General features: G+C 40.0%; 2 protein-coding genes across 4 annotated transcripts in view; both read left to right on the top strand.

Annotated features, from left to right (window-relative positions):
• The window catches only part of LOC102221752 (forkhead box protein J3), a 75,720-nt gene extending 72,259 nt beyond the window's left edge, over nucleotides 1–3,461 (top strand). The window contains exon 13 of the mRNA XM_005808938.2: nucleotides 677–3,461. Coding sequence (XP_005808995.1) covers nucleotides 677–795 — 119 coding nt within the window. The 3' untranslated portion in view covers nucleotides 796–3,461. The remainder of the gene's footprint in view (nucleotides 1–676) is intronic.
• Nucleotides 3,462–4,475: 1,014 nt separating this feature from the next.
• LOC111610013 (proline-rich receptor-like protein kinase PERK1) lies at nucleotides 4,476–16,352 on the top strand. 3 transcript variants are annotated; one of them, XM_023341918.1, is made up of 6 exons: nucleotides 4,476–4,720; nucleotides 4,808–4,904; nucleotides 11,440–11,859; nucleotides 11,963–12,071; nucleotides 13,191–13,239; nucleotides 13,918–16,352. In XM_023341918.1, exons 2-6 carry the CDS (start codon nucleotides 4,841–4,843, stop codon nucleotides 13,972–13,974), a joined length of 699 nt encoding a protein of 232 aa, XP_023197686.1. In that variant the 5' UTR covers nucleotides 4,476–4,720; nucleotides 4,808–4,840; the 3' UTR covers nucleotides 13,975–16,352. The 3 variants fall into 3 exon arrangements, with proteins under 3 accessions (XP_023197686.1, XP_023197682.1, XP_023197693.1); XM_023341914.1 differs by having other exon boundaries at nucleotides 4,476–4,904; XM_023341925.1 differs by lacking the exon at nucleotides 13,191–13,239 and having other exon boundaries at nucleotides 4,477–4,904.
• The last annotated feature ends 3,361 nt before the right edge of the window (nucleotides 16,353–19,713 follow it).

Genomic DNA, 19,713 nt, shown 5'->3' with positions numbered 1-19,713 from the left:
CCCAACACCAAAAGTTGTCTCCACCAGCTCTCCACCAGATATAGGTGAGCATTTGACACAGGGCGGGAGTCAGACCTGGGCTGGGATTTCTTTTTCCAACGAGCTGTCGTCTGCGTGGGTTGAGGGTTATGTGTTGGCGATGCAAATAAGCCACATGTTCCTTTCAAGCTTTCATCTAATTGGCCGAAACCAATATTGAAAGTGGGTGAATAGCCAATAAAGCCGGAATGTTAACCAGCATTGAGTTTCTCCCGCACATCCCGAAACAACTCATATTTACTGTGTAAGCAAGTTGAATTCAAACATAAAGTTTACCATTTTAAAACCCCCAAATTGCTATTAAAACATTGGTGTGGTTTATTTATGACTTTTATTTTAACAAAACAGACGGAAATCACAATTTTCTCAGAAATTGATGGCATCTACACATTGTCACTTGCATTGTGTTAATTGTCAAATAATTGAATAATACTGACTAAAGATCATGTTGACAGTGTTTTTCCAGAACTTCTTATAAAGGTGCACTGTTTTCTAAATGTCTCAGTGTTATTGATGTATCAGAAAGAGCTCAAGTAACCAAACAGGAAACCCCTAATATGTAATCAACTTCATCCAATCTAAATTCCCGCTGACACATAAGTAGTCCTGAGTTACTGACATTTTTCTCCACACACAGGTCATCACAGCCAGCTGAGCCAGCAGCAACACACTCTGCCTGCGGGGCACTTTCAGGTGAGACGCATCCTTGCTGCTGAGGACATCCAGGACGACTTTGACTGGGACTCCATTGTCTAAAGCTGAACTGTGAGTCAAAATAAGAGAAAAAAGACCAGGCGGGACAATACTAATATGAGTTTTGTACTGGACAACCACCTCTGTTCACCGAAGTGAAGAAACGGATGACAATCCAGAAAGTAATGGAAAGTAATTTTCTAAAATCTTGTTGGCCTTTTTTTCTAATACAAGTGGCTGAGGGGTCCAAAAGACAATCATTATTGAAAAAAAAGGAAAAAAAAGAAGAATTATAGGAAAGACTTTTATTGTGTGGGGCAGCGCCAAGTTGTAAACACAATGTTTAAAGAGTCACAGGTCGCCAAAGTATTGTCAAATCCTCTGTGTATTTTCATTTTTTTCCCTCAGATGCGTTTCCTGCAACAGCTGATGTCATGTTAAAGTTCCCACTGATAAAAGAAATGGACAGAAAACTCTAAGTCTGCAGCAGATTGCTGCACATGAATTATATTTCTTAAAAACACAATGAGCATGTTCAGATATTTCAACGTTTTCTTGATGTAAGCATTTCTTTTGCCCTTTAACTGGGCCTCTTTATGCTGCTGTGGATCTGGACAAAAGAAGATGCAGGAAAATGTGGTTGAGTGGAGCGCCATCTACTGGTCAAAACTGGAATACTTTTCATGCGCCACAATACAATCTTCCGGGATATTTTCTCTGCCTTTTCAGACATATTTGTTTCTAAAAATGTATAATAATCTGGTATGCTCATTTTTCATGCTCTCAGGGTGAAATGCTCACATGCATCTCCACTTTTGTGCCATTTCTGAATGAAAATGTCCCTCCTCTGACCTGGCACTAACATGTATCCTGGCTGGTTTGGTCTCAGTTTTACGTTTTCACTCTTATTAGTAAAATATATCATGAGATGAACCAACGTCATATATAGTGCTTTAGATAAAGCATTTTTCCTTAAAGATTTCAGTTTTTGTCTTTTTTAAAAAACTTCCAATTCGTATAATCAAAACAATTTTAGTATCAGACAGAGATAGCCAGAGTAAAAACCAACCTGGGCATTTGTGAAAAACTTAATTGTTGCCTTCGCTGATTATGAATTAACACTATTTAACAGGATTAACTGGAAAGCAGAGTTGAATTTCACATGTAAACCAGATCAAGAAATACTTAAAATAGAACCTGTCTAACAACGTGGAGCAGGAAGTTCAGCAATATGTACATCTATACTCCTCTAACTAAAAGTATATTGGGGCTATGATCATGCTTATAAGTTAGAAAAAATGCATTACCTGCATTTCTTGTATTGAAATTGTATTTGTACTATTTATTTATATGTATTTATTTATTTATAGGAGTCTGTGAAAAACAAATACTTCACCTGGCTTTCCCCCCCGGCCTAGAATTAAGTTTTTTTTTTTTTTGTTTGTTTTTTAATGTGAGACTAAGATACAGCTATACAGCATAAATTTATTTTAGACCTTTTTACCCATCTTTGCCAAAAACAATTGAAACAAACACTACAGAGGGAACTCACATCCTGCTACTTTCCCTCAGATAGGTGTTTAATTGTAAATTAGCCTGCAACTAAACCTGAGTTCAGTGTGTCCTGAGCTCGTCCACACGTCTGTTTAGGGTCATTTGAGAGTGACCTGCTCACCCAGGACAGGTGTTAGTGCCAGGTCTCAATGGGACTTGCGTTGGTTCGACTCTGTGCCGTGTGTTTAGATCCCGTTTAGCTTCGGCTAACAGGAAATGGTCAGCTCCATATGCTGAAAAGTCAATTATTATTGTGGAGTAAGCTTTGCGGCAGGTGAGAGAGCAGCAGCATATCAAGTTGGGAAGCAAGTTGCAGGCCAGACTTGGACTTCCTTAAGACTTGTGCCCAGTTTTTGATGTATAATTTACCAGGTGGACCCGCTATATTTCTGAGGGGAACGTGCGCAGAGCTTCTGAACAGACTGAAGGAGTTGACTGATCATTTGTGATGCCTGAATTAGGGAAAAAGAAATAGCAGGTTTTGCACAACACTAAGTCTGAGAGCATCTACTTAATAAAAGAAAGACATGTTGTTTTTCTCTTTTTCCAGAACTAAAAAGAAGAGACAAAATGCTCTGGTTTGTTCATTGTGACGTTTCTTTTGTCTGTGTACAGTTCTGTATTGTCTCCGATTTTTATCAGTGTACAGCTTCATAAGGCTAAAAAAATACACTAAAAAATAAAGGAATTTCTTTGTAGTAACATTTTGAGCTCATATTTCCTTCTGTGAAATATTGAATCTTAAAGTGTTATTTGTTTCAGAGAAGCTTGATCAATAATTAGGCGGTCACAAAACAATCATTGTATGGACAACAACAACAAAAAAAAGGGAAATGCTCCTTATTGCCATTCAGTGCTGTGTTACAGTGACCAGCATATGTATATCTTCTCTGTTTCTATGTTGTCGTCTTTGTAAATAACTGTGTTAATCCTCTGTTTTTGCCCTTGAAAAACACAGACTGAAAAGCAAAGGAAGCTGCGAATGGAGATGGGATTTTGTTACGTGTCCTTCTGGATTTGCATCATGTACATAATTTCAGTATACTGTAAAGAAGTGATCTAGAAAAACAGACAAAAAAAAAACTGGGAAGCTGTGTGTCCAAAAATATTCTGTGTATGGCGGTTAAAATATGTTAAGTGTTTATTAAAATGTCACAAGCCATTTTTACTGCTCTAATCCTGCGTGTGCTGCCATCATTCCACCATTATTCCGTCTTTGGACTGAGCCAAAGGCCTGCAGTAGATTAGGGTGATGGGACGGAGGCCTTTAACACTTTCACTTCACCACAGTTGATTTGATAAAATAAACAGATAAATTGCTGTTTTTTTAGAATTAACACTCCTCTTACACTTTTTTTTTCAGATGTGTGGCACCTTTTATATCAAAAGCATCTTCTCTAGTGAATAAGAATAATTTCAAATCGAAATCTGCCTATTAAGAATTTTGAGCCGAACTGTAGATATGCTAAGATATATTTTTGTGGTGAAACGAAACCTAAGGAACAACCGAGTTTCATTTTTTTTGTAAGAAGTGCTCGTCACCTTACTTTCATCCACACTTGTAGCTTGTTCTCCAATAGGTGTCAGCCAAGTGCCGAGCAACATTTAGTCTTCAGTTGCATGTAAACTCGACAGACCACCCGTGCTTCGTTGTGTAAAAGTCGCACAGTGTTGAGACTGCTCTAAAAGCTGCCTTTCATTGGGTTCAAATCCTAAAAAGCCCTGCTGCTAGTCTTATCTTTTCAAGAAAAAGAGCTACACTTAAAGCTATCAATGCAGCTGATTTATATATGCTTAATTTATTACTATTTTTATTTAGGCAATTAGCAAAGGATTCAGACATCAGGTAAAACTGTTGCCTGAAGTTACATTTATATATATATTTTTTTATTCATTCCTAAACTTGCTTAAAAAGTAACTTCAGTATTTTTTTTTACTGCACATTCATTCAGTTTCTGTCATGTCTTTATATCAGCTATTTATCTGTTTGAAGTGTGAAAGCTTCCATGCGTGAATGTGTGCAAGCTACTGATACCGCTGCAGGCTTTGCTGGCCTGAGTTGCAGAGACTCATTCAGGGCTGGACTGCATTAGCCACCTTACAGTCCATACTCAGTGGAGCCTCCTCCCAGCACAACCTGCTCCCCAAACCGCCCGCCCTACCACCAACCCAACCACCCACCTCCTCCTCGCTCAGTTTATTCACCATCTTTTCTCACTCATGCTGTGTGCCATTCCCTCTCTCTCCCGTCTTACACTTCCTCAAAGTGGCCAGAGATCCTCTTCTATCCTCTCCACATCCTGTCCTGTACAGATTTGTATCCATTTTGCCTAATTCTCAGGCCACTTTTCTTTTATCCCGTACTTTTTCTTTAACAATTTTTATTTTCTTTTCTTTTTTATTTCTTCAGTTTTTTTTATTTTTTTATTTGGAGGTTGGTCCCTTATCCTCTCTCATTCCGGTGTACAACCCTGAACTGTGCAAGATCTCTCTGATTTGAGTCTCCCAACGGTTTTTTCAGGAGAAAAAGTGCTTAGAAGAATTTCACACCACAATGAAAGTTCAGCTGCTGCTCCTCTTGGCCCTGGCCGGCCCTCTCTGCTCCTTCACACGTGCAAGTAAGTGTACTCTTTATCACAGTCCTGCCGTTAGCACACTCTGTCCCCCCTGTGTGCCTCTGCCTCCATGTGCCCTGCATACACCACTCTTTGTCTGCTTTAACCTGTGCTGATCTAACAATAACAATGAAAACGGTGGCTTGAGATAGAAGCAAAAAGTGTTTTGGTAAGAAATTAATCAAATAAGTGTTTATTTTAAATTCTGAAATCTTGAAATATTTTTTTTATGATTTTTATTTCAAAATTACTGTAAAATTTTAATCTGGCAACTATTGTCTGTAACTGGTTATAGCGGTTTTCCTTTTCTCTCTCTCTCTTTCTTTTATCATTTATTTTTATTGCGCAATAGCTTTCCATGACAAATATAGTTGTTTTTTTTGTTTTTTTAACAACCACCTCTCCTGCCTTTGTTGTGTTCCTGATGTGTTTTCATATTATCTCGTGCCACTGGTGCTGAGTCCAGACAACAGGAAGAGTTTGATTTTCTGCCACAAGAGGGAAAAAAATGATGTAATAGCGGGAGCTCAGCTGCCTCATGTCTGTAAACTCTTGGCACAGCCAAAGAGAAGAAAGGGAATATCCTTTGGAAGCGTCCCAAAGCACTTCTCATACTCAAGTAGGCAAGGAAGAAGGTTGGGTGGAGGGTAGAGGCAACGGGGGGCTGTAAATTGTAACGTACACCGTACATATTTCTCCAAAACGCTGTCCTACACTTTCTTTCTATATGTATATATTTTTTGCAACTCTTCATTTCGACTCCAATCCCTTCTCTCATTCCTAAGTAGAAGTATAATTTATCTCTTGAGCTGCTAGGTTCATATCTTTGCCTTTAAGAAAGAAAAGTACCCATAAGAAACAGCCGGCACCAACAGTAGGGAAGGGCCGGGCTGCTTTCGGTATTAATAGAGAGAGCCTCTATATTTAAGAGGGTCATGTGGAAGGGAGAGGGAGCAGGAGACGCGCCCTACCCGTCCCTGTGTGTTGGTAAACTGTTGGTCTCGCCAACCCCCTTGGCGTCTACCCATCTTTGGTTGGGGTGTCAAAGCTTTAGCTGCTTAAAATCCCCCTGTCATGCCTCAACCCCCCTGCCTCGTAACAGCTTGCCTCCTTTCTACAACCCTACCAGTCTGATGAGTTTAACCCTTAACGGGGAAAAATATATTGAAACTTCAGAAAGTATCTTTGCATTTCAAAAATCAAATGGAACAAAAACATAGAAGTGGGCAGGTTTTTCTACATCTTATCTTCTAACTTAACAAGGTTAGGAATCCTGTAAAAGCTTCCTTCCATTCATTCCCCCGCCCCTGTTCTCACTGCTAATGAGTTTTGTCTGCCTTGCTGGCCCAGTAACACTCTGATCACATCTGGCTACTCAAAAGTGGGTCAAACTTAACTTCACGTTCTTAATATGAGACCCAAACCAGTAATGGCGAAACATAAATATATGAGCCGCACGCATATTTTCATGTCAGCTCACGAGTCTCATTTTGAAAAAGCAAAAACGCCACAGTCATGCTTTTGAAATTTTCCACAAAGAGCGAGAGAGAGAGAAACATCTGTTTTAGGAATAGGAGGCAGAGAAGCTGTTTTAGCGCTGACGTCCTCAGTCTGCAGCAGCCTCTCTCAGACCTGGGAGGAAATCCACAAACGGAGCTGAGGCGGAGCAGTGTACAAACCTCTGTAAGGATACCATCGTGGGTCTTGAGAACGCACATAAATGGGAAGCTGCTGACAAAGAAATCGGTAGCTGGGTGTGTGCTTCACTACTTGCAACCAAAGGTTAGAAAGATTAGGAGTTTAGGAGAAGAAGAGGAAATTTGGGAATGGATTTTTAGGGGTGCTGCGATCGAACCTGCAGGCCATGAGAATAATGAATAAGTCGTTGTGATGCCAGTATCTGCCGCCGGCGATGAAGTCCAGATGGGACCTGCTCTGTCTCTTTATCTGAGTAAAAGGGGTAAAAACAAATCAGGTGTTTGGACACTCACTGTGTGGAGTTAGTGATAACAGTCTGCGAATATTCCCCCCTGGCCTCGGGTTTCAAACCTCTACATAGTACTGGGTAGCATTATCATCAGCGATATCACCTACTGGTTTTGGGGGGGAGTTCTGCCAGATGAGCAGAGTGTCTCTTTCAGTTTTCTCCTTTAGGGTCTTGAAACATTCCGCAGCCCAAAGGTGGACATGGTCTCTCACTCCCCTCACCTTGTCTTTCCCTCCCACACTAAGCTGTAAATTAGAACGTACAGACATACGTAAACAGAGGCCCGCTGTGGCAGCTGATTGTGATAGTCTCGGCGGATGGAAACTGCTACTCCCTTTGTTCTCGTCTCGCCCTGCGTGTTGTTGTGTACCTGCTTCGCACAATAACTCCCATGAAAGAGATTTTATTTTTGTCAGGCAGAAAGCGCAGCTCCCTGTCTTCAGACAGCCTCTTTTACCGTCTCTGTCTATCTGCAGCACTTAATGCATGTCAACCAAAGTCATAAACCAGGCTGGTTTGTAGTAAAAATATTTTTAATACCTTTTCTCATATTTACACACAAGCTTATATCTTTCCTCTTAATGAACTGTGGTCAGTACTGGATATAGGTTTAGATTTAGATATATAATTTATTGTGAGTTCCTATCAAAATATATAAAAAATATATCTTGAACATTGTTTTTTTATTTGTGTTTCTGTGACTTTAAATCAGACATTCACCACAGCACTAAGTGGAGATGAACCATTCAGAGATTTGCAGTGGATTTCTCATCTCTGGTTTTTGTTAAGCTTTGAGTTGGTCAGTTATAATTTATGATCCAGTACATTAATATATAAGAAGGTAGGAAGATTGGAGAAAATTATGGTAAATATTCTTTTCTAGCCAAGGTCAGTTATTTTGTGTTTAATGACATCATTTCACCCTGCGTATCAGACAGCATTGACAATTTTTTTTTTTTTACAAAGTTCCCATTTTAAAAATGCTTCTAGCATCTTCACAGTTAACACAAAGAACTATCTGAAAATGTAAGTGTTTTTATGTGGATTCTAGAGAATTTAATCTTTTCCAAAATGTTAAGTTTTGGTAAAGTCATTTTGCTGTTGATGGACAGATTTTTCCCCATTGTGGGACAACAATTGAATTTCTATTCTATTCTAGTCTGTTCTATTCCATTCTACTCTAACACTTCCCAATCCAGCTTGTATCATAATAGGCTGAGGTCAGATGTTTAAGAAGATAAAACTGACCGACTGTTCTGTACTCTACTCTGCGATCCAGTTATTTACTCAAATTCTTGCTGTCTTTCTCTCTGAGAGTTGGATCTTTGATTAACTCACAGACATAAAACAAAATAATTTTATCTTTTTACGTTTTTTGTGTTTCCCCTTACAAAAATAATAAAACTTTGAATCTCTGTTGTTTACCGTTGTCAGTGCAACAAGTAATACATCTGGTGAGTTCACTGATCGGGGTTTTTGACATAACAATCAGCTCACTACTGGTCAAGACCACTGAAACTGAAAAATCTTCAGATAACCACAACCGCAGGTGATGGGGTCTTGCAGCAAGACCCCTTTCTTATCTGGGTAAAAGGATGTTGACTAGCAAGCTATTAAATCCAACTGGATACAGACGTTTAGGTCATAAACCCAATCATTACTTGTTGGTGTACGTGCTCTGTGTGTTTGCAGTTTAATCCATCTTGTCTAGTTGATAAAAATGATCAGGAATAAACAGTAATTGCTCTAAGCTAAAAGCCAACTGCTCTTCTTCTCTGTCTCCATCTGCAATCAAACCACTTTCCATGCATCTTCGCTGTGGAAGTTCGGCCAACCGGAACCTCGGGAGTTGCTAATGCAATTCCTCTTCCAAAATAAGCTGTTCGCCGTACATCACACATCACCAAAGGCCATATGTAACCCCTTGATTGAATCATGTGGAGCCAACTGTAACCAACAGGCATGCAGGCATTCTCAAAATCTAACAAAGGGGCATCTGCTAACATTTCAGGCAGTTAGATGCTGTTTCAAGCTTGCTTGATGCTGAATTGGAGGCAAGTGAGTGTTTGTGTGTGTGGTCAGATTGATTTGATATAGGATAAAGGGTGTATATTTGGAGCCCTTTCATAGCCTTGTAGACCACAAAAAGACACAATTGGTTTGCAACCATGAATGTCAGATTGGGGGATAGTTTCTTATCACTAAGCTGGAATCAAATCAAATCTTATTAACTATCCAAAGTGTGGCACTCACATTTTTGAGACAATGACAACGGCACCATTACAAAAATGTTTAAACTCGGTTGTGTTCAGGAGCTGACAAAATTATTATGCCCTTTCAATGGTCAGCTCAAATGTGATAGTAGTAGTCCAAACCTATTCTCTGGGGTTTGGTTCCAGGCCTGGACCTGCTCTGGATTAGATGTTCAGATTCAGTATTATACCCTACATGTCCAAAAAGCCGACCGCATTCATCATGACATCATGTTCCCCAGTTTCCCAGTTTTGAATCACTGAATACCAAAGGAAGATCTCTCCCACCCTTACGATTTCAATCTGTCCGACCTTCCTATCTCCACCCCTACGTACAATGATTCAGTGCTTTCAAATGTTTTGACCCTAACAAACGTATCCTCAGGGATCGGTTTGTTGTTCTCCTCAGGGAGTGGCATGGTCACGGAGAGAGAGAGAGATGGAGTAGATTAAAAGAGGGGGAGAGGCGAAGAGGGGAAACAGATTTCACCAGAGTTGCTCACTAATGCAGCTGCATTAACCCAGAAGGGTTATTTTTGTGGGGAGGAAATACTACTCCGAGCTAATTGTGGGAACTGAGCACATAATGAAGCAATTGTTAGAGGAGTTTAGGGGAGGTGATTACACATAGTGTGTAGCCATATTCTGTGAAGCGCAGACCATTTTATCTTCATTTACAGACGGTCCAAACAAACGGATTGAAGCCCCTCCGCCCCCCATTCAATGGCCGGCGGCAGCGGGAACAAATGTTTTGTTATATTTCGCCCGCCTGGTCATAATGAAGGCGGCGAAGGCCATCCAGGGATATTTTTGGACATTTTGAAAGGATTCGCTTTCGTTTCACATATTTAGTAGAAGTCTGATAAAGTGGAAATGGACAGACATTAATGACGGTGGCTGAGCTTAAAAGACTCTTTTTCAGCTCTCAGTAGAAATAAAGTTTTGGGGCATAAGTGGATTTCTAACCAGCAGATTTCACTTTTCCAGAAGAGAAGGAGTAGTTTGTAAGCCAACTTTTTGTCAGTGGAAAGTTGATTGCAGGCTGTAATTTTGGTGCCCCGCTGAAGGCTGGCTCCTTAATTTTCAAGTGGTGCTGTTCAGGCTAAACTTTCAGTTGTGGCTGGAAGGATATAGACCTTGGGGAGGTGAAGCAAGCTCTACTGGTGGGGAATGATTGCATTGAAATTAGGCTGGCTCACAGTCGATGCTAGGATAAATACGTGTTTATTTTCTTAAATATTTCCAAGATAATCAGCAGCACAGACAGATGTGCAGGCTCTAAAAATGCTTAATTTCAGATGTCAATTATTCAAGAGAGAATGAAACGTGACGTTTTCTTGACATGATTGACAAATTTGGGCTTTCTCATTTATGAAAGCAGTTCTCAAAATGTATCCTCACATTTTGATAACTGCCCAAAATGTACTCTTTAGGACTTGAAAAACCAAATTAGAAGTTCCCACACTCTTAGATGTTGCATCAGGTCTGAAGTGGGCTTGCAGCTCAGGGTTAACAAGCCTTCCTGTGCCGTCCTGACACTGCGGCTCCTTCCACAGGAAATGAGGCGGAGGATGTGGCATTCTGCTACACAGAGAAAAAGACGTAAATCTAAAGGCAGGATGGAGGAGTGGAGGAACAAGGGGAGGATGTACATTTTATGAGGTCACTGGGTGTGGCAGACTCACTGGCTTTGGTAACTGTGCACTAATGACGGGACAATAGTAATGAGAAATGCTGCATAAGTCTTTTGTGGCACCCTTCTAAACAAACGGGAGAACCTCTGTGTCGAGTGTCAGTTTGATTTAACAACCTCACTCCCTGGGACCAGTCCAAAAAGGGAGAGGACAATGCATCTGCTTGCTTTTGTAGAGTTTTGCAATCATTTGAAATTCTGATTCACTGTCTCTTTGTGATGCCATGAGGTTTCCACAACCAGATACTGCAATAAAGTGCACAGTTTCCTTTCTTTTCAAGCTCGTAATGTCATACAAGCACTTCACTGAAAACACATTTACCTCAGTAACAAAACTGATAACTGATTTTCAAGACAGCATGTGGTCACAGCTCGGAGTGAAGCTTCAGGATAAAAGCACAAATTTCTACTAGTTTATCTAATGCAAGATAAGAGGGAAAAAAATAAGCATAAAACTTATTTGGGAGAGAAAGCCCTTCCTTCATAAAGTGGATTTGTATTATATGGCAGAGAAAATGTAGATTATTGGATGTTTGTATGAAAATCAGCATAATTAAAAGTGTTAAAGAAAACTTATTTGGGATCTTTTATAATTTCTCCCCTCAGGTCCTACGACAGTCACCTCATACTCCTCTTTGGTAACGAAAGAAGCAGAAGAAACAATCACCACCGGTCCTTCTCCCACCGACCCACAAGTTGCCCCTCAAGATGTATTGCTCAGTACTACTGAATCGGTGGCTGCAACTGAGGCCGGCCCCGATGTCCCTACTACAGAATCAAATCAGATCCTTGATACAACTACTGTGGAAGTAACCGAAGCTCCCACCGTGCACACTTCAGCCTCCGCTGAGACGGCTTCACCTCCTCCCGAGACCACTGCAGCTCCCGCTTTCGAAACCAGTGGCCCTGAAGAGACCAGTAGCCCCTTCATTGACGAGACCGTAGCACCGATTGATCCCATCACGAGTGCGGACGCAACTCCGGGGACCGACAATGGCACAGCAGGTGTAACGGTGGAAAATGAAGGTGACTGAAGACTTAGTCCAATAGTCTGCAATTTTTCAGAACAATAATAGTAAAAATAATGACGTGTAGATGGAAAAACACCCCAATAACCATTATCTTTCAGAGGGCCTGAGCACCGGACAAATAGTGGGAATAGTGATTGGCGCCATCGTGGCCGTGGTAATTGTCATCGCTGTGGTGATAGCAGTGTTGAGGAGGATGGGCAAATACTCGTAAGTCTGTATATCACCTGTCTTGCTAAATTTTGCATATCAAATGTTTCAGATTTTTTTTTTTTATGTTAGAATGGCAAACCTCGATGCAGGAGGAAGTACATAAACTTGTAGTAGAAAGGAAATGGTGCACAATTTTCAAAGTTCCTTGAAAATAAATATCTAAAAAATGTTGGATGAATTTTTAACGAGCCCCACTGAGTTCATACTTCACATCTCCAAGTCTTTTAGGGTCTGTCTCTTACCAATAAGAGACAAACTTATTAGTCTTTTAGGGTCTGTCTCTTGCCAATAAGAGACAAACTTATTAGTCTTTTAGAGTCTGTCTCTTCCAGATTTTGAAATCTAGAGACTGAAAGTGTTATCTTTTTCATCTTTCAAGTGTTGTCATATTAGATGGAGAACATCTAGACATCAATTTTGCATCTTGCAACAGATATGAAAAAGAAAAGCACAATGTTGCCATGACAGTGTTTCACAATGAACATATGTAGTGAAATTAAGTTAAATGCATTATGGCCTAATTAGGTGATTATGAAGGCAGCAGGTTACATTGTATTTTAGGGGTATCGGTGTCAAAAAGGCTAGATACATGTGTACACTTTTTGTTTGATTTTTGTTAGAGAAATACTCATTGTGTTGTTTCATATAAAGCCACAAAAAGTTTAATGTTTGTCGTCTGAACTCGACAACATGTGCTCAAACCTTTGTAACCTACTTTCACTGTAAGCCATGTGCAGCTCTGAGGGCCTAAATTGTTGGCAATACTGTGAATGTTAAAACAAAGTTGTGCTCAGAGTCATCACTTCTTGCTTTTTCTAAAAGTTGAGCCAAACCTTTAGTCATTAATTACACAGTCCCATTACATCACTGTAAGTGATGTAATGGGATTTCTTGGTCTGTGGTGATAAGTTGACATTGGATTCCCAGCACTGCAGCATTACAGCCATAAATGGTCTAAAGGTGTCGAACCTATTTTGAAAACCTTACTTTCCTCTGAGAAATAAGCAAAATCTCTTCCAATTGACAGTGTTCCCACAGAACACACCTTCCATTATGAGAATATGATGGTATTGGATTGTAGTAAGTGTCTTTTTTGTGTGTATGTGTTTGTCATAGGTCTACCAAGAGCAGAAAACCTGTAAAGAAAGACAGCGTTGTTGTCTCTGTAAAGTTCTCCAACTTAATTCTGTCTCCTAATGATTTGAACCCTCCGCCTACCCTTTTTACTCTCATTGTAACAAACATTTTCTCCCCATTAAAACACTCCTGACACCCCGGTGAAAGCTGCTCCTTTTACTGACACACAGTCCCGTGCCTTCAAGATGTAAAAATTAGGCATTCATGGTGACAAGTGACTCTCTCTTGCCTCCAAATTACTCTGTTTATTGACTCAGTGTCAGCGTACATGAGCAGTGGTCATCAGGAGGGCAGGTTTCATAATGGCAGCTTGATTTAATCCCTAGGAACAGAAGATTTGTGTTTGCTGGGACTGGGGCTGGGAGTTAGAATCAGCCATTTTTGTTTGTTATTTCAGCAGCTAATGGTTCAGTTTTGTCTGATCGCTCACTGTCATTCCAAAAACTTGATGGTAAGATATACTAAAAGGGAATAAACAAACTAAACGCTTATGTAACCCGTTTCAATCTGTTATTAAAATCTACAGCTAAGTTATTTTTTTCTATCCATATTTATATCAATGTGTGCCTAATAAAAAAAAAAACAAATTACCACCAGCAGTGAATTAATGTCACAATAACAGAAAGCTTAAATACTCTGAATTCAGCAGGATAATGTTCCATTTAAAAGCGCTTACTGATTTGTTTTTTTTTTCTGTCCTCTGCAGCCCTTGAAGAAAAAGTCAACCAAGCAGCAGGAGCGTGGAAAGTTCTGGAAATCCTAAACTACTGAACTGTGACTTTTGAGTTTGATAATTAAAACGAGCACAATGCCAGAACTAAACTAATCTAACCTGGACTTGAAATGATGCCATACCAAGGGGTGCAGTGAGGGTCGAGTGTTTTATTGTGTGTATATACAGTGTGTACTGTAACGTGTGTGAGACAAGAGGGGGTGCACAAGTCAACATCTTCGTTTTCCCCTGCTTACCTCCCCAAAAAAGTTCTCTCTTCCCTCGTGTTCCTGAAGTGAACGAAAAAAACAAGGGGACAGCAAATTCTTTTGTTGTGCTTTTTGAATGCATTTTGTTGATTGAGTAAACAAACAATTTTCTGACATCATGAAGAAGGCATTGCTCTCCATTAAAGGGACGTAGGTAAGCAAAATTACTGTTGAACTTTGAGAAATCAACTTAATGGAGAAATGTATCAAATACAAAAGGGGGATGAGAGGGTAGGAGATAGAAAATACTTTTACAAATCCATAGGATGTATGTATATATATTGAATTCATTGGCGCTACATAGGATAGAGCAAGCAACTTTCTCATTTTTTTGCAGTTGCATAGGCTAGAATTGGACAATATTCAGTATACAGAATGAACAGGCAATCATAGGATGGTGTTGTACAGTGCCTCAAAAAGCATTATGCCCCATTATAGTTTTTTTTTTATTTTGATTTTTTTTGCACTTAAATGTTGCAATAAATGGCAGTTAGTTGCTGCTAGAAAAAAAAATGTTGCAGAATTGTTTTGGTTTAGCCCTGTTGGAGGGTTGCTTTAGCGTAAGCAAACTGTTTAAGGTCATTCCACTGCACACCAATTTTGCTAAAATCTGGACTTTGACAATGCCACTCCAAAGCCTTTTTATCTTATTAGGCATTGAAAGGCAGACTTGCTCAAATGCTTGCATAAACCAGGCTGCTTAAGTTCAATCATGGCCAGTCATCAGTCATTTTGGGGAATTTCAAACGACCTCTTCACCTCTTTTTTGCTCAGCAGTGGTTTTTACTATTAATGACACTTTTGCCCGCTTTCTTTACTATTGCTGAATTATGAACTCTGACCTTAACTGAGGCAAGTGAGGTCTGCAGTGCTTTAGACGTTATTCTGTGTTCTTTTGTGCCATCCTGGATGGAGTCATTGATGCCCTCTTGGAGTAATTTTAGTAATTTTTAGCCACTCCTGGAGAGGTTCACCACTGTGCCATGTTTCTCGTTTTTCAGTCTCCTATATGTTGCCAGGCAGGTTTTATTTAAACAATTTATTGATTCTATATTCCTGGTTGTATTTAGGCCTGGATGTGACTTGGAAATTTAAACTCAGTTTTCAAAAACCACAGTTAAGTCGTGATTTACCAGGGTTAGTGACCATGTTTTTGTTTAGCATATTGAAACTGGTTGGTTGGTTTGGATAGTTTATTTCCCCTCAATAAATACAAAAAATAATCATAAGGGGACTGATTTTTGTAATCACTCACTTTATGTCAGTCTGCTTTACTTTTTTTTTTGAAAACATCAAACATTTGAATGTAACAAAAAAGCAAGAACAGAAGAAACCTGTAATGGGGCAAATACTTTTTCACTGTAGTGAAGTCATTCTAGAACACCAGTTAGAACAGTTTCCCAGGCGGCCAAAATACCTGACACCTCGGCCAATTGCATGAAGCACAGCGTGCAGACCTTGTTCCGACCATGGGTGTCCTCTTTGAGGATGAGCGCAGAAGAAACAGCAGCCCTCGTTTGCAGGTGCACCGGGACATTCTGCCCACTTTAACACTGACACATTAAAACCTAATACATATCTGTGAAATTTAGCAGAAGGGTTTGTGCCACTGTTTCTGGTATTCTCTCGCTAGCGCAGAGGATTTCAAAGTTTTGAAGTGTGCTACGAGTGTGTCTCGAATGGACTTCTTCATCTGGCCCCTGCTCTACTTCAGGTCTCTGTGCTGCCATAGGTTGCTAGCTGTGATATAAGTATTAGCTTAACAGTGTATTTTTCTGTTTATGTTACCAGAACAGCCGTCCAGTTGTTAACTGCATATTGCACACAGGATAACATTTCATAGCTGCACTTAGTTTTAGTGCTCAGTGTTAAGCAGGCATTTTTTTTTTACATTGTGTTCCAACTGTAACTGTGCTAACTGGATGTATAAATACTCTTATCTTACCCTGCCTGCTTTTAAAACTTGTTTAATATGTGCACTGAACGAGAGGAGTAATGTTTAATGATTTAGACTTTAGACACTGCAAATGTTTGCAATGATCCATTTCTTTTGCTTTGCCATGATGTCGTCCATTTGTGCCATGTGTTTCATGCAAACCTCTTATTTAATTGCAGTGTTTTTGTTCATACAGTTTCAATAAAACAAGAAACATTTCACAAGCTTGCTCATCTCCCTCTATTTATATTAGAAACTAGCCATAAAAATGGACACAACTGAGCTCATTGTTGACCAGCACTGTACTTGTGACCGTTATAGTCCCATGACACTTATTTTCTATTACAAATGTTAACAAGTTGCCCAGGGCTCCGTCCAGCTGCCTTCTCTCCGATTGGCCAATTCAAGCAGCACTTCAAATTAACGAGAGGGAGAGAAAACAAAACCCTTTTCAATCTGACAAACAAGCAGCACCAAATATGGCAAACAAGCAGTCCTACAACTTGGGATCGTTGGGTCGGTTGGTGTTTCTGACAGTTAGGTGTGTTTTTTGCGTCATGTTGTGGAGCTTTTCATACAGTGCTGTTAAGCTAAGGCAAACCTCCAGCAGTAGGCTGTGAGTTGCACAGAGATGCTCTATGTCTGGCTCCCTGTCCTCCGTGTGGTTTTAGGCACCAACCCAACACCTCCCACCCCGCCCCAGCCTCTGCCCCGTTGGCGAGCTCCATAACTCCCTTTAGCTCACTCTCTGGGAGCTGACTGCCGGGAACAATGGAGGCTTTTGAGAGGGGGCAAACGAAGAGGCTATATGAGCAGCGGCTCGCTCTCTCCTCACTTCGGCAAGGCGGGGGTACTTGGGGGGATTCTGTGCGTCCTTGCAGGGTGGAGTCACTTCCTGGGTGGGCCCTTCTTCCATCACGTGCTTTCACATCCACACACACACATTATACAACATGTTCTAATAAAGATTTAAATTATAAGCTTTGCTGATGAAAAAGACCCACTAAAACTTTAAGAGTCATTCGTCAGTGAAAGGCCTGAAAGCAGCTATTACAACACGCAAACGGAGAAATTTACAAAGATTCAAGCCACATGGTCTTAACTGCACAATTGCTCTAATTCATCTTTAACTACTTCTAAAAACAAACTTACTTGTGACATAACATTAGTCAGAGACACATTCTTACTCAACTAGAGGTGACTAAAACATACTCAGAGAGGTAGGAAGAACCCTACCCAAGGTCTTGTACACAGATGTATAAAGATATGTGAGATTATTTTTCTTAAGCTGGTATTGGAAGATTTATCAGATGATTGTTTCAGTTTGTGTACTGGATTACACTCAGACCAAAGTAAGCTTTTCTAATTATCAGAAAAATTCAGTTGATGCCCATTCAGCTACAATTAATCCCAACTGTATAATCGAAGCACAGATTGTGAAACAATAGAAGAATAGCGTAGATGATAAGCAGGCATTTGTTTACAAACCTAATCTGCCAAAAGCTTGAATGGGTAATGTCTCACTTAGACTTTTCCATATCAAGCACAAGGTCAGACATGTTATGAGTGACAGTAGCAATAAAGAGCTGCCACAGCATGTTTCCTGTAGGAAGAAGATGGGGAGAGTAAAGAAAGCACAAGGAAAATACAAAGAGAATATGGAAGTTCCACACTGAACTGCTGCACCAGGGATGCGTTCAAAACGGCAATGGGTCATTCAGTCTACAGCTAATCTTATCAGGAGCAGCTTGAGAACACGCCCACAATTCAGTTCCCCTATCAAAAAATAAAACCAATGTTTGTTTCAGTTGCCAGGAGAATGCAATAAGACTTGACACTGTTCCCAAGTAGAAGTTATTGACATACTGTTTACCAGCAACTTGTTCTCAATCTGCTGCTGAAGCTCATCCCACAGAATTGGCAGCAAAACTGTTGTGGGTTGACTTGAGCTCTGCAGTCGTAGTCCACGTTTACCAGTGTGCATAGATAACATGCAGGAGTTTGGGTTATAATGACAAAACGTGTTGCGAGCACCTTTGAGTGCCACAGACAGCTGAGACCAAGAGTAGACTTAGGGAGGGGAGAACTGGGGACCTGGCAAATGGGTGAACAAGGTTGGGTGGCAGGCATGGACTGGGTGTTGTTGATGTGTGGTAAATGTTTGCAGGGATGATGAGTGGGTTACCTACATTTGCTGGTGTTAGCTACAGAAAGGCAGAGTTGCAGAAAGCAATGACTAAGTGACCATGTTTTCTCAGTGTGTTCTCTGAATGTTGATGAATCTGTGCGTTTTTGTGCTGTGTTCTCCCCACCACCACACAGTGTCGACTTGTATTTGCATGTTCGCATTTACATGTTCTTGTCTGCACATCTGGCACTTGAGACGAAAGCAATAAATTTCAATTTGATGCCAGTGACATAACATCTTGTCAGATGACAGTCACGTCTTTGTCTTTGCTGGTGTGGCACATATCTTCCGTCAGAGACCCTCATTGTTTATTGCCAAAGTCTTACTCAGTGATCTTTCTGATGTATGGACATGTTGGGGTCCACCTCGCTGGCTTTCTCTCTTTGTCTCTCTTGTCTTACATCTTCATGTTGATGTTGAATGTTACATTGTGTGGAGAATCATTGGCACAAACCGGTGCCCATCGCCACAGGATATGCTAACTAGCATCTGGCACATGTTATAGCACAATCCCCAAGCTTCTTGTCTGAGTTTAAAGGGATAGTTCAGATTGTTTTTGACTGTTTTCTGTTAAAATGTCAAAAACACTTTATACCTCACCAAGAGTATGTTATCCTTCTTGTTTAAATATTTTACCATTAGCTCACTTAAACATATGCTTATCTTTCTGCTGTTGAAACCAGATGTTTACTTACAAAACACATAACTTTCTTGCTCACTAAACTTCTGCTGCTTTAGGCCAGTTAGGATTACCAAAATAATTTCAATTTGCTAACTGCCAGAATATCAAGAGTTTCTTTTTTCAACATTTTTACATACTTTCTTTAAAGTCAGAAGTTTATATAAATCACACTTTGTGTTCATTTTGGCCCATTCCTCTTTACTGAATAGCTGTAACTAAGTGAGGGTTTTAAGGTAGCATTGCTTGCACAAAACTTTCAGGGGCTTTACTATGGGCACTCAAAAACACTGACTTTGTTTTACTCTAGCCACTTGACTAAGTAACTTGTTTGGTGGCATGTTGAAGCTTAAATTTCTTCAATATTCAATATTGCTACCCGATGTTATTTCCTTGTGATATCATCTAGTTTGTAAATGCACGATATGCTCTTTGTGTTGTTTTAAGTTTGTGTTTCATGTAGGAAGATCATTGGTGACATCTGTTGCTGTCATTTCCTGTTTAGGTTTATTGTGTCAACAATTGCCCATGGTAAAATGCATCAGTACCTACAACAGTGTTTGCATAAACTGCCACGTTATTTTGTTAGACTGTATTTGTTTTACGAAAGTAAAAGAAAGTTTTAGTCTTGGGCCTGTTTTGGACAACTTTTTAGGTTGACTACCAGACCAACTAATCAGGATTTATAAATTCTAATTCCCCAGTTTAAAAAATCAAT

This window comes from Xiphophorus maculatus, chromosome 1, assembly GCF_002775205.1.
Source record: "Xiphophorus maculatus strain JP 163 A chromosome 1, X_maculatus-5.0-male, whole genome shotgun sequence".
NCBI classification, from domain to species: Eukaryota; Metazoa; Chordata; class Actinopteri; order Cyprinodontiformes; family Poeciliidae; genus Xiphophorus; species Xiphophorus maculatus.
This window is presented reverse-complemented; position numbering and strand designations above follow the sequence as displayed.

Coding starts and splice junctions, on each gene's coding strand:
- LOC111610013 (XM_023341918.1), top strand. CDS start 4,841: ATGAAAGTTCAGCTGCTGCTCCTCTTGGCCCTGGCCGGCCCTCTCTGC. Junction 11,860..11,962: donor TGTAACGGTGGAAAATGAAG/GTGACTGAAGAC, acceptor ATTATCTTTCAG/AGGGCCTGAGCACCGGACAA. Junction 13,240..13,917: donor AAGACAGCGTTGTTGTCTCT/GTAAAGTTCTCC, acceptor TGTCCTCTGCAG/CCCTTGAAGAAAAAGTCAAC.